This window comes from Heptranchias perlo, chromosome 3 (assembly GCF_035084215.1).
Source record: "Heptranchias perlo isolate sHepPer1 chromosome 3, sHepPer1.hap1, whole genome shotgun sequence".
Classification (NCBI taxonomy): Eukaryota; Metazoa; Chordata; class Chondrichthyes; order Hexanchiformes; family Hexanchidae; genus Heptranchias; species Heptranchias perlo.
The window spans coordinates 120,060,090-120,075,044 of NC_090327.1; the positions used below are offsets into that span (position 1 = coordinate 120,060,090).

General features: G+C 43.4%; 1 protein-coding gene across 3 annotated transcripts in view; it reads right to left on the reverse strand.

Annotated features, from left to right (window-relative positions):
* Positions 1-14,955, reverse strand: part of nudcd1 (NudC domain containing 1) — a 113,241-nt gene that overhangs the window by 58,865 nt on the left and 39,421 nt on the right. For all 3 annotated transcript variants that reach the window (XM_067981777.1, XM_067981784.1, XM_067981785.1), the window contains one exon: positions 1,690-1,875. In XM_067981777.1, coding sequence (XP_067837878.1) covers positions 1,690-1,875 — 186 coding nt within the window. The remainder of the gene's footprint in view (positions 1-1,689; positions 1,876-14,955) is intronic.

The window sequence follows — 14,955 nt, forward strand, 5'->3', positions numbered from 1 at the left end:
GTACACAAGAAATTTATTAGAATGGTACCAGGGATGAGGGACTTCAGTTACGTGGAGAGACTGGAGAAGCCAGGGTTATTCTCCTTAGAAGAGGTCAGGAGGAGATTGGATAGAGGTGTTCAAAATCATGAAGGGTTTTGATAGAGTAAATAAGGAGAAGCTGTTTCCAGTGGCAGAAGGATCGGTAACCAGAGGATACAGATTTAAGGTAATTGGCAAAAGAACCAGAGGCGACATGAAGAAAAACATTTTTACGCTGTGAGTTGTTATGATCTGGAATGCACTGCCTGAAAGGGTGGTGGAAGCAGATTCAATAGCAAATTTCAAAAGGGAATTAACTGGATAAATACTTGAAGGGGAAGAATTTGCAGGGCTATGGGGAAAGAGCAGGGTGTGGGACTAATTGGATAGCTCTTCCATAGAGCTGCACAGGCACGATGAGTAGAATGGCCTCCTTCTGTGCTGTATTATTCTATGATTCTATGACAGAACCAAGAGAAAATACTATTCTCTTTATTGTTTAACTTTCCTATTAAGGTCTGCATCTTGAATGACCTCTAGCAATCACCATTTTGGGGAAATCCTTCCCCCCGCCAAAGTAATTTTGAACCAGTTAATGAAGGGTAGAATTCCCACCGGGGTTATCGCAGTTTCCACCTTAACTTTGGCATAAGATCAGCGGAAAACCTTGGAGAAAGAAAGAAGGAATTTGGATTTGTATCATGCCTTTCACAACCTCAGGACGTCACAAAGCTCTTTACAGGCAATGAAGTGATGCAAACGAGGTTTATGTTTAACTTGTATAGAACCTTGGTTAGACCACAATTGCAGTACTGTTCACAGTTCTGGTCTCTACACTATAGAAAGGATATAAATGTATTGGAGAGGGTGCAAAAAGATTCACAAGGATGATACCAGAACAGAGAGGATATACTGATCAGGAAAGGCTGAACCGGCTGAGGCTCTTCTCTCTAGAAAAGAAGGCTGAGGGATGACCTGATTGAGGTCTTTATAATGAAAGGGTTTGATAGGATAGATAAAGAGAAAATGTTTCCACTTATGGGGGAGTCCAAAACTAGAGGTCATAAATATAAAATAGTCGCTAATAAATCCAATAGGGAATTCAGGAGAAACTTCTATACCCAAAGAGTGTTAAGAATATAGAACATGCTACCACAAGGAGTAGTTGAGGCAAATAGCATAGATGCATTAAAGGGGAAACTAGATAAGCACATGAGGGAAAAAGGAATAGAAGGGTATCCTGACAGGGTTAGATGAAGCAAGGAGGCAGGAGGCTTGTGTGGAGCACAAATGCCAGCAGACTAGTTGGGCCGAACGGCCTGTTTCTGTGCTGTAGTTTCGATGTAACTGACCTTCCGCCCTAGTTACGATGGTAGATATGGGAAACCGCCACGGAAATTCTACAAGGTATTTGACGATGTTTTCTTTAATAAAAACGTAGAGCTCGTCCACACTATTAGTTTGAATTCAGTGTATAGATTTTTTTTTAAAGTGCAAATGTGACGATTTGTACAAACCCTACATTGCTGTAAATGCATTTTTCTCTCCCTTCACCCCCAACAGCTGCAAGAGATTGCTATGCTCCCTCTGGAAACAAAACCCAAACCATAATGCAAAAAGTATATAAATATTCATAGCTGACCTGATTTTAAAAAAAACTTAACTCACCTCCCACTTTTCAATATTATTTGCTCCACGTTTGCTCGTTCTGAGGAGGTACAACTTTCCTGTTCCATCTGACAAGGCTGTCCATGTAGGTGACGTAAAATGCATAGAAGCACAGACCAAGGTGTCACAAGATTTAATCTGTGCTGATAGCCGGAATACCTCCTTGGGTTTGCTTATTGCAGTATCCTTTGAATTAAAAATGCATATTTTTAAAGTCAACAGATCAGTGAAGATTTAGCCAACCAAAAAGTAACATTTTAAAAAAATTGTTTAGAAAGTGTATATACTTGGAAAAGACACTGAAGAGTGCACATTAAGTTCCTGCATCATATTTACGCCCTAAACAGGCATTAGGAACAGTCACTAAAATTATAAGTGCAACAGCTGCCTAGGCCCTAAGCTCTGGAATTCCCTCCCTAAATGTCTCTTCCTCTCTACCTCTCTCCTCCTTTAAGTTGTTCCTTAAAACCTACCTTTTGGTCACCTGGCCTAATATCTCCTTAAGTGGCTCGGTGTTAAATTATGTCTGATAACCCTCCTGAAAAGCACCTTGGAACGTTTTTACTACATTAATGGTGCTACATAAATGCAAGTTGTTGTTGATGTATAGCTATCAATTTAACAACAGGATTGACAAACAGCATGAAATCACATAGGAATTGCTACATGGGCTTCCACTGCAGTTCCTCCACCTGCTGAGCTCGTCAGCTTGTATGCACTGCTATGGAAGAGACCTCAAGTGGAAGGACAGGAGGCCACTGTCCCTTCAACTCATTCCAAATCAATAGAAAATTCACCGGCTGGACAGGTGGTGAACAGATAGAATCCACGCACGTGTTTGAGTACACAGGGTTCTTCCACTCTCCTCTCAACTGTGGTCCCAGTGGCCAGTTTAAATCCATATTCCCCATCTGCACCATTATGCACCACTACTGACCGAGCTGGCAGAGTCCTGAAGGACATAGCTGCCAGACTGGGCTTGCAGCAGGTGGTGAGCGAACCAACACAAGGGAAAAACTTACTTGACCTCGTCCTCCCCAATCTACCGGTCGCAAATGCATCTGTCCATGACAGTATTGGTAGGAGTGACCACCGCACAGTCCTCGTGGAGACGAAGTCCCATCTTCGCACGTGTTGTGTGGCACTACCACCATGCTAAATGGGATAGATTCAGAACAGATCTAGCAGCTCAAAACTGGGCAACCACGAGGCGCCGTGGGCCATCAGCAGCAGCAGAATTGTATTCCAGCACAATCTGTAACCTCATGGCCCGGCATATTCCTCACTCTACCATTACCAACAAGCCAGGGGATCAACCCTGGTTCAATGAGGAGTGTAGAAGAGCATGCCAGGAGCAGCACCAGGCGTACTGAAAAATGAGGTGCCAACCTGGTGAAGCTACAACTCAGTACAACATGCATGCTAAACAGCAGAAGCAACATGCTATAGACAGAGCTAAGCGATTCCACAACCAACGGATCAGATCAAAGCTCTGCAGTCCTGCCACATCCAGTCATGAATGGTGGTGGAAAATTAAACAACTAACTGGAGAAGGAGGCTCTGCAAACATCCCCATCCTCAACGATGGCGGAGTCCAGCACGTGAGTGCAAAAGACAAGGCTGATGTTTGTAACCGTCTTCGGCCAGAAGTGCAGAGTGGATGATCCATCTCAGCCTCCTCCCGATATCCCCACCATCACAGAAGCCAGTCTTATAAGAACATAAGAAATAGGAGCAGGAGTAGGCCAATCGGCCCCTCGAGCCTGCTCCGCCATTCAATAAGATCATGGCTGATCTGATCCTAACCTCAAATCTAAATTCATGTCCAATTTCCTGCCCGCTCCCCGTAACCCCTAATTCCCTTTACTTCTAGGAAAATGTCTATTTCTGTTTTAAATTTATTTAATGATGTAGCTTCCACAGCTTCCTGGGGCAGCAAATTCCACAGACCTACTACCCTCTGAGTGAAGAAGTTTCTCCTCATCTCAGTTTTGAAGGAGCAGCCCCTTATTCTAAGATTATGCCCCCTAGTTCTAGTTTCACCCATCCTTGGGAACATCCTTACCGCATCCACCCGATCAAGCCCCTTCACAATCTTATATGTTTCAATAAGATCGCCTCTCATTCTTCTGAACTCCAATGAGTAGAGTCCCAATCTACTCAACCTCTCCTCATATGCCCACCCCCTCATCCCCGGGATTAACCGAGTGAACCTTCTTTGTACTGCCTCAAGAGCAAGTATGTCTTTTCTTAAGTATGGACACCAAAACTGTATGTAGTATTCCAGGTGCGGTCTCACCAATACCTTGTATAACTGCAGCAATACCTCCCTGTTTTTATATTCAATCCCCCTAGCAATAAAAGCCAACATTCCATTGGCCTTCTTGATCACCAGCACCGACCCCTGCGGAACACCACTGGCTACTGGTTGCCAGTCCGAGAATGAACCATTTATCCCAACTCTCTGCTTCCTGTTAGATAACCAATCCTCCACCCATGCCAGAATATTACCCCCAATCCAGTAATTCTTTATCTTGAGCAATAATCTTTTATGTGGCACCTTGTCGAATGCCTTCTGGAAGTCTAAATACACTACGTCCACTGGTTCCCCTTTATCCACCCTGTACGTTATGTCCTCAAAGAACTCAAGCAAATTTGTCAGACATGACTTCCCCTTCGTAAAGCCATGCTGACTTTGTCCTATTAAATTATGTTTATCCAAATGTTCCATTACTGTCTCCTTAATAATAGACTCCAAAATTTTACCCACCACAGATGTTAGGCTAACTGGTCTATAATTTCCAGCCTTCTGCCTACTACCCTTTTTAAATAACGGTGTTACATTAGCAGTTTTCCAATCTGCCGGGACCTTTGCTGAGTCCAGAGAATTTTGGAAAATTATTACCAATGCATCCACAATCCCTACTGCCACTTCCCTCAAGACCCTAGGATGTAAGCCATCAGGTCCAGGGGATTTATCCGCCTTGAGTCCCATTAATTTACTGAGTACCAATTCCTTAGTGATTTTAATCGTATTTAGCTCCTCCCCCACTAGAGCCCCCTGTTTGTCCAGTGTTGGGATATTCTTAGTGTCCTCTACCGTAAAGACTGAAACAAAACATCTGTTCAGCATTTTTGCCATCTCCATGTTTCCCACCATTAATTTCCCGGTCTCATCCTCCAAGGGACCTACGTTTGCCTTAGCCACCCTTTTTCTTTTTATATAACTGTAGAAACTCTTGCTATCTGTTTTTATATTTTTTGCTAATTTATTTTCATAATCTATCTTCCCTTTCTTAATCAATCCTTTAGTTACTTTTTGCTGTCTTTTGAAGACTTCCCAATCTTCTATCCTCCCACTAAGTTTGGCTACCTTATATGTCCTTGTTTTTAGTCGGATACTGTCCTTAATTTCTTTACTTAGCCACGGATGGCTGTCATTTCTTTTACACCCTTTTTTCCTCAGTGGAATATATATATTTTGAAAGTTGTAAAATAACTCCTTAAATGAACACCACTGTTCATGTACCATCTTACCCTTTAATCTATTTTCCCAGTCCACTTTAATCAATTCCGCTCTCATACCATCATAGTCTCCTTTATTCAAGCTCAGTACGCTTGTTTGAGAACCAATCTTCTCACCCTCTAATTGGATATGGAATTTAACCATGTTATGGTCACTCATTCCAAGGGGATCCTTAACTAGGACATTATTAATTAATCCTGGCTCATTACACAGGACCAGGTCCAAGGTTGCTTGCCCCCTTGTCTTCAGCCAATTCGATTCACTCTACGTGATATCAAGAAACGGCTGAGTGCACTGGATACAGCAAAGGCTATGGGCCCCGACAACATCCCGGCTGTAGTGCTGAAGTCTTGTGCTCCAGAACTAGCTGCGCCTCTAGCCAAACTGTTCCAGTACAGCTACAACACTGGCATCTACCCGACAATGTGGAAAATTGCCCAGGTATGTCCTGTCCACAAAAAGCAGGACAAATCCAATCCGGCCAATTACTGCCCCATCAGTCATCTCTCAATCATCAGCAAAGTGATGGAAGGTGTCATCGACAGTGCTATCAAGCGACACTTGCTCACCAATAACCTGCTCACCGATGCTCAGTTTGGGTTCCGCCAGGATCACTCGGCTCCAGACCTCATTATAGCCTTGGTCCAAACATGGACAAAAGAGCTGAATTCCAGAGGTGACGGGAGAGTGACTGCCCTTGACATCAAGGCAACATTTGACCGAGTGTGGCACCAAGGAACCCTAGTAAAATTGAAGTAAAGGGGAATTAGGGGGAAAACTTTCCAGTGGCTGGAGTCATACCTTGCACAAAGGAAGATGGTAGTGGTTGTTGGAGGCCAATCATCTCAGCCCCAGGACATTGCTGCAGGAGTTCCTCAGGGCAGTGTCCTAGGCCCAACCATCTTCAGCTGCTTCATCAATGACCTTCCCTCCATCATAAGGTCAGAAATGGGGATGTTCGCTGATGATTGCACAGTGTTCAGTTCCATTTGCAACCCCTCAAATAATGAAGCAGTCCGAGCCCGCATGCAGCAAGACCTGGACAACATCCAGGCTTGGGCTCATAAGTGGCAAGTAACATTCGCGTCAGACAAGTGCCAGGCAATGACCATCTCCAACAAGAGAGAGTCTAACCACCTCCCCTTGACATTCAACGGCATTACCATCGCCGAACCCCCCACCATCAACATCCTGGGGAGTCACCATTGACCAGAAACTTAACTGGACCAGCCATATAAATACTGTGGCTACGAGAGCAGGTCAGAGGCTGGGTATTCTGCGGCGATTGACTCGCCTCCTGTCTCCCCAAAGCCTTTCCACCATCTACAAGGCACAAGTCAGGAGTATGATGGAATACTCTCCACTTGCCTATATGAGTGCAGCTCCAACAACACTCAAGAAGCTCGACACCATCCAGGACAAAGCAGCCCGCTTGATTGGCACTCCATCCACCACCCTAAACATTCACTCCCTTCACCACCGGCACACAGTGGCTGCAGTGTGTACCATCCGCAGGATGCACCGCAGCAACTCGCCAAGGTTTCTTCGACAGCACCTCCCAAACCCGCGACCTCTACCACCTAGAAGGACAAGAGCAGCAGGTTCATGGGAACACCACCACCTGCACGTTCCCCTCCAAGTCACACACCATCCCATGTTGAAAATGTATCGCCGTTCCTTCATCGTCGCTGGGTCAAAATCCTGGAACTACCTTCCTAACAGCAATGTGGGAGAACCTTCACCACACGGACTGCAGCGGTTCAAGAAGGCGGCTCACCACCAACTTCTCAAGGGCAATTAGGGATGGGCAATAAATGCCTGCATCACCAGCGACGTCCACATCCCATGAACGAATAAAAAAAAACTGCAAACAGTGTCAGCACTGTGTTGGCACTGCAACTGCAAAAGTTCTAGCTGAAGACCTCTAAGCCCAGCTCAGCTGATATATTCAACTATCAACATGGATGGATTGTGATAGCATCATCCTTAGATCTAGTAAAGCAGTTGCTGCTTTGGGCTTTGTGTTGCTTGCATTTAGATTCTAGTTACTGGTTTGTTGCTCCCAGAACAGAAACGCACCAAAACATCTTGAGCAAAACAAATTGAATAGCTGCGCCCTACTCTTCAAAAAAAATCAATTGTGGCAGTACAGCATTGCCAAATCCCCCAAGGGAATCCAATGAAAGAACAAGCAGTGAGCAAAAGAACTTACAAAAGAATAATTACAGCAACCGTATGGACATTACGTTGGCTATATATGTCGGCTTAGTGTAATTTATAGGACAGGAGTAAATACCTGAAGCCATTTCTCCATTGATCTACCGTATTGAGCCATGGTACCAGTTTGAGCCAGAGGATGAAAGTCCAGTCAACCACATACATTATCTCTGAGCCCCTCCACTCAATTGCCTTTTCCTCACTAAGTTATTCTTTCATTCAATGTCTGTCTTCTTTTTCATAAATCACCATTTCATTTTTACTCCAATTCATCATCTCCTTTCATACTATCAAACTCAGCTTTCTCTTGATCCTTCTTTGTTAAATTCGACATGAAGAGGCAAAATACATTCTATTACTCTCAATATTTCTTGTCTCCTATCTTCAGCTATTGAAGCACTACTCTCCCTCGTTAAAGCCTACAGTTTTCCTCTGCTGTCAATAACAGAAGTGACATTGAATGCAGAACCACATCCAGATCTCAGGCTGGAATTAATCTGCTCTCACCTTCCTTCTCAATATACTTTGTACAACCAAAGGAAATAAGTTCAGATTTTATACATTTCACAAAAAAAATTCAAATTACTTTATACAATCACGAAAAGCAGCTTTTAACCACAAAATAAGTCAACTTGTAAGGGCAGATGCCATTATTCTACCGTCTATGGTAGTTCAACATTACTCCAAGGTTTATTCTGTGGTGAACCACAGTTTAACATTTATCCTCAAAATAAATGGCGATTGTCTGTCATCAGAAGTCAGTGAAAGTATTCAACATGCCTTTAATCTAATCCTATATTGCAGTAACAGCCAGTAATGTTCTGCTTCAGTGCTCCACATATGCTAAAGCATGTGGGGAATGTCAAAGCAGATATTAGATGAGAAATAATTATTGTAACAAGCAAGCCAAAAAGCAAGAGGGTACACAGCACAGAAATGCTTTGCAATTGCATGCTTTGATAAGCTACAGCAACTGCTTACATCTTTCAGTAAATTTGATATGCATTTTCTTAGATTGAACTGATCAAGGATTTAGCTATGGTACTGGCAAAGTTTTCACCTCCTAATGCTGATTCTGAAACAAGACCTTGTATACAACACAAAATGGTTAGCAATTTTGAAAGAAAAACTGAAAAATCGGTTGCCAATTTGTACTGATAAAGATTGTGACCTCACAAATTGGTTGGAGTAAAGCACATCATCAGTGGAGGTTCCAGCACATCAGCCAGATGTGAAAGGCCTTATTTCACTGGAATTCTATACAATCATTGAAAAGTGCGTGGATCACAATCCAGTTAAAGATTGCCTCTATATATGATTTGTGTCATTTGACTCTAGCATTTGGCATTTTATCCTTCGTTTTAAGATTCCTGATGCAAGCTGTTTAGCGACAGTGATACAAATTAATCTCAGAATTCTGCAATTGCATTTACCATGTACATTCAAGAACAAGGAAACAAATTTTAAAGAATTCTAGACAGATGGGATTCAATTAGCCTTTTCTCACAAATACAGAAGAGTTAATCTAGAATGACCAACTTAATTTTTTCCTAGCATCTATCAGACAGTCTTTAGTATATTATTCAAACGGCAGTGTCCCAATTATTTTACCATTAACACTTTGATATTTGCTGCACCATTCAACTTTAATGCCTTTTATACCCACTCATATATTCTCATTAATCCTTAATGCTTGTAACATCTTGCTGGCCTTGCCAGCGACATCCAGATCCCATGAACGAATGAAAAAAAAACTTTCTGCAGCTTCCTCGTAACTAAAATACAGACTTGTGTTTCCACAGCGTTTGTCTCTAAGGTGCAGTGACCTGTGAAGGTAAATGTGGCAACCATTTTTTGCACAGCAAGATCCTAAAAACATCAAGGAGAAGAATGGGCAGCTAGCTCATTTTCAGGTTGTATTGGTTGATGGAGGAATGTTGGCCAGGCCAGGCCACAAGGAGAACCCCCTGCTCGTCTTTTAAAAGTGCCACGGGATTTTTAATATCCAACTGAACCAACTGCAACAGGCAGATGAGTCTTGGCTTAATGTGGCATCTGAAATTTTCATCAACCAAGTTTCACAATATTCGGTTGTAATCAAATGTCACAAATTTTATTTGAAAGTGAACATTTCCTGATTTACAGCATTAAATTAATATTTTCTATAAGTACTTACCAGGAGAGGAAAACACTAACTTGCCTTCCAAGTCTTGTATTGCACTCAATATCCTAGAAGATCCTGATGTCAGTGTGAGAGAGGCACTTGATAAATTAAAAGGAGCTTAAGATTTAACAAATCTCCTGGAGCATTCTAGAATGCTGAAGGAGACTGGAGATTAAATTTGTGGGGTAACTAGGTATTGTCATGAGGATTCAATCAGCACAGGAGAGGTTTCACAGGACTGGAATCAGGGAAATGTAGTACCTATACTTAAAAAATGGCAACTAATCTGACCCAAGCAACTACAGGCCCATTATCTCAATACAAGTAAAATGATGGAATCGATTGCAGGATCTTCCTCTGTGTACTTAACATAAGAAATAGGAGCAGGAATAGGCCATATGGATCCATGAGCCTGCTCCGTCATTCAATAAGATCATGGCTGATCTTCTACCTCAACTCCACTTTCCTGCCTTATCCCCATATCCCTTGATTCTCAGTGTCCAAAAATCTATCAATCCCAGTCTTGAATATACTCAACGACTGAGCATCCACAGCCCTCTGGGTGTACAGAATTCCAAAGATTCAAAACCCTCTGAGTGAAGAAATTTCTCTCATCTTGGTCCTAAATGGCCAACCCCTTTTCTTGAGCCTGTGACCCCTACTTCTAGATTTTCCAGCCAAGGGAAACAGCCTCTCAGCATCATGTCAAACCCTCTAAGAATTTCATACGTTTCAATGAGATCACCTCTCATTCTTCTAAACTCCAGAGAATACAGGCCCACTCTACTAAATCTCTCCTCATAGGGCAACCCTCTCATCCCAGGAACCAATCTAGTGAACCTTTGTTGCACCCCCTCTAAGGCAAGTATATCCTTCCTTAGGCAAAGCAACCAAAACTGTACACAGTAAAATGGTTGACACATTTAAGGGGTAGGAGTACCACCTATATAGCAAGAACTTGAAACTGCCTACACAGATTTAGAAGGGGAAGATCTTGTCCAACAAATAACTGCCTTTTTTGAGAATGTTACAGATAAATTGGATGGTGAAACTTCGCATGATACAGTTCATTTGGATTTTGTGAATGCGTTACACAAAAGGTGCACATGAAAGACTTCTAATTAAGCCAAAAACCAAACAAATCCAGGATGGAATATGGGACTGAATGAGCAACTAGTTAAAAAATAAAGAATATGAATCAGGCTGCACTGTCAGACTGAGGGAGAGATGGTGCTGAATGTAGCAATGAAAGGACAAATGCTTGGACCCATGTTGATTCTAATCCACGCAAGGCACCTGGATACAGAAACAAACTATGATTTGTCAAATTTTCTAACATAAAAACAGGGAAAGCAGCAGAGATAGAGGATGCAGCTAAAAATTTGTAAAAGGATTTGGACCATGGCGAACAAAACAAATTAAGGATAGTATTAGATCCAAAGAGGAGTCATATAAAGTTGCCAGAAAAAGTAGCAAGCCTGAGGATTGGGAACAGTTTAGAATTCAGCAAAAAAGGACCAAGAGATTGATTAAGAAGGGAAAAAGAGTGTATGAGAGTAAACTTGCGAGGAACATAAGTGGTCTGTAAAAGCTTCTACAGGTATGTAAAAAGAAATGATTAGTGAAGACAAATGTAGGTCCCTTACAGTCAGAAATGGGAGAATTTATAATGGGGGAACAGGGAAATGGCAGAGCAATTAAACAAATACTTTTGGTTCTGTCTTCACGGAAGAGAACACAAATAACTTCCCAGAAATGCTAGGGAACCAAGGGACTAGTGAGAAAGAGGAATTGAGGAAAATTAGTATTAGTAAAAAAAGTGCTAGAGAAATTAATGGGACTGAAAGCCGATAAATCCCCAGAACCTGATTATCTGTATCCCAGAGTACTAAAAGAGGTAGCCATGGAAATAGTGGATGCATTAGTTATCATCTTCCAAAATTCTATAGATTATGGAACAGTTCCTGTAGATTTGGAGGTTGGCAAATGTAACCCCACTATTTAAAAAAGGAGGGATAAAACAAGGAACTACAGACCAGTTAGCCTAACATCAGTAGTAGGGAAAATGCTAGTCTATTAAAAAAGATGTGATAACAGGATACTTAGAAAATATCAATGGGATTAGACAAAGTCAACATGGATTTATGAAAGGGAAATCATGTTTGACAAACCTACTGGAGTTTTTTGAGGATGTAACTGGTAGAATAGATAAGGGAGAACCAGTGGATGTGGTTTATTTGGATTTTCAGAAGGCCATTGATAAAGTCCCACATAAAAGAGGTTAGTATGCAAAATTAAAGCACATGGGATTGGTGGTAATATTCTGGCATGGATTGAAAATTGGTTAACAGACAGGAAGCAGAGAGTAGGAATAAATGGGTCTTTTTTGGGGTGGCAGGCAGTGACTAGTGGGGTAACACAGGGATCAGTGCTTGGGCCCCAGCGATTCACAACATATATCAATGATTTGGATGAGGGAACCAAATGTAATATTTCCAAGTTTGCTGACGACACAAAACCAGGTGCGATCGTGAGTTGTGAGGAGGATGCAAAGAGGCTTCAAGGCGATTTAGATAAGTTGAGTGAGTGGGCAAATACATGGCAGATGTAGTATAATGTGGATAAATGTGAAGTTATCCACTCCGGAAGCAAAAACAGAAAGGCAGTGTATTATTTAAATGGTGATAGATTGGAGAATGTTGATGTACAAGGGGACCTGGGTGCCCTTGTACACCAGTCACTGAAAGCAAACATGCAGGTGCAGCAAGCAGTTAGGAAGGCAAATGATACGTTGGCCTTCATTGCAAGAGGATTTGAGTATAGGAGCAAGGATGTCTTATTGCAGTTATACAGAGCCTTGGTGAGACCACACCTGAAGTATTGTGTGCAGTTTTGGTCTCCTCACCTAAGAAAGGATATACTTGCCATAGAGGGAGTGCAGCGAAGGTTCACCAGACTGATCCCTGGGATGCCAGGGCTGTCGTACAAGGAGAGATTGGGTCGACTCGGCCTGTATTCACTCGAGTTTAGAAGAATGAGAGGGGATCTCGTTGACACATATAAAATTCTGACAGGGCTAGACAGACTGGATGCAGGGAAGATGTTTCCCCTGGCTGGGGGGGGGGGTCCAGAACGAGGGTTCACGGTCTCAGGATATGGGATAGGACATTTAGGACTGGGATGAGGAGAAATTTCTTCACTCAGAGGGTGGTGAACCTGTGGAATTCTCTACCACAGAAGGCTGTGGAGGCCAAGTCATTGAATATATTTAAGAAGGAGCTAGATAGATTTCTAGACACAAAAGGCATCAAGGGGTATGGGGAGAGAGCGGGAATATAGTATTGAGATAGAGGATCAGCCATGATCATACTGAATGGCGGAGCAGGCTCGAAGGGACGAATGGCCTACTCCTGCTCCTATTTCCTGTGTTTCTAGATCTATCGTGTAATTGGACTGACAAATAAACTAACAGTGTAATGTAATGTATAGTTAAAAAAAAAAGTTGTAAATGTACATGAATCGAATTCAATTGAATTAGCATAGGGAGACTTTAAAGAGAGACGGGGAGTAGACATGTCACTTTCAACATCAGCCCAATGTGTTGAAACAATTAAAAAGCTAGCATATATAGGCAGTACAAGAGCCAAAGTTATAGTTGAGCCTTTCAACGTCGATCAGAGAACACTTAGCGCAGTGTTCAGTTCTGATCACCATGCCACAAAAATATATAAGTACATTGCAAAGGGTGGAAAGAAGAGCAACAAGACTCACCCAGATGTAATGGGGATGAGATATGAGAAAGGAGACCAGCGTCGACAGCGGCGGAGGAGGAGCCTTTCTTTCTCTCTCCCACAGAGCGGTCGGCAGCGGGGAAGGAGGAGCGGACCTGGTTGGAGCGGCGGGAGCGGCGGCGAGTCGATAAAGGGAGCCCCGAGGCTCAAGTAGGCCTCAGACCAGCGTCGACAGCGGCGGAGGAGGAGCCTTTCTTTCTCTCTCCCACAGAGCGGTCGGCAGTGGGGAAGGAGGAGCGGACCTGGTTGGAGCGGCGGCGAGTCGATAAAAGGAGCAGCGGAGGCCTGAGGTGAGTAATTAAACTCACTGCGTGAGTCTTTTTCCCCAGCGGGGAAAGAGCTTCGCGGGCTTTTTCAAAGGCAGGGGGCGGGGCCAATTCATTGGTACCCGTATATAGGTGGAGCGGTTGCTAAACCCGAGACACTACACTAGTAGTGACTCCCACCCTCCCACCTCCTCTAACCTTTTGGGGGGTAGAGGGAATTTAAAGGGTAGGTTCGATTTTATATTTTGTTTTCAGGGACTTAACTCCTGGACCTAAGATAAATAAGAAGCAAAAAGTAATCCAAGTGGGATGTCACCAAGGAAGAGGTAAGTGATTGGCTGGTGAGTATTTTCCTGCTGAATTTGTCTAAGGTTAGAGTTTGTGGATTCTCGGGTCTCTGTTGTGTAGTGGGGGACTGCTGTTCAGCAAGGGCCCTTGAGTATACCTTTTAATTGAAGTGAAATTGGTGGGATTCATTTAATTTGAATTAATTAGTTAAAGGGTAAGTCATGTCAGGACAGCCCAGCCCCGCATTATGCTCTTCCTGCTCTATGTGGGAAATCAGGGACCCTTCCGGTGTCCCTGACGACCATGTGTGCGGGAAATGTATCCAGCTGCAGCTACTGACAAGCCGCATTGCGGCACTGGAGCTGCGGATGGATTCATTATGGAGCATTCGCGATGCTGAGAACATCGTGGATAGCACATTTAGTGAGATGGTCACACCGCAGGTAAAGGTTGTACAGGCAGGAAGTAATTGGGTGACCACCAGGCAGAGTAAGAGGAGCAGGCAGGCAGTGCAGGGGTCCCCTGTGGCCGTCCCCCTCTCAAACAAATATACCGCTCTGGATATTGTTGAGGGGGATGACTTATCAGGGGAAGGCAGCAGCAGCCAACTTCCTGGCACCAGGGGTAGCTCTGCTGCACAGGCTGGGAGGAAAAAGAGTGGAAGAGCTATAGTGGTAGGGGATTCTATCGCAAGGGGAACAGACAGGCGTTTCTGTGGCCGTAAATGTGACTCCAGGATGGTTTGTTGCCTCCCTGGTGCCAGGGTCATGGATGTCACTGAGCGGCTACAGGGCATTCTCAAGGGGGAGGGTGAGCAGGCAGAGGTCGTGGTCCACATTGGGACCAACGACATAGGTAGGAAGGGAGATGAGGTCCTGCATCAAGAATTTAGGGAGCTAGGTAGCAGATTAAAGAGCAGGACCTCAATGGTTGTAATCTCTGGATTACTCCCAGTGCCACGGGCTAGTGAGTATAGAAATAGGAGGATAGAACAGATGAATGCGTGGCTAAAGA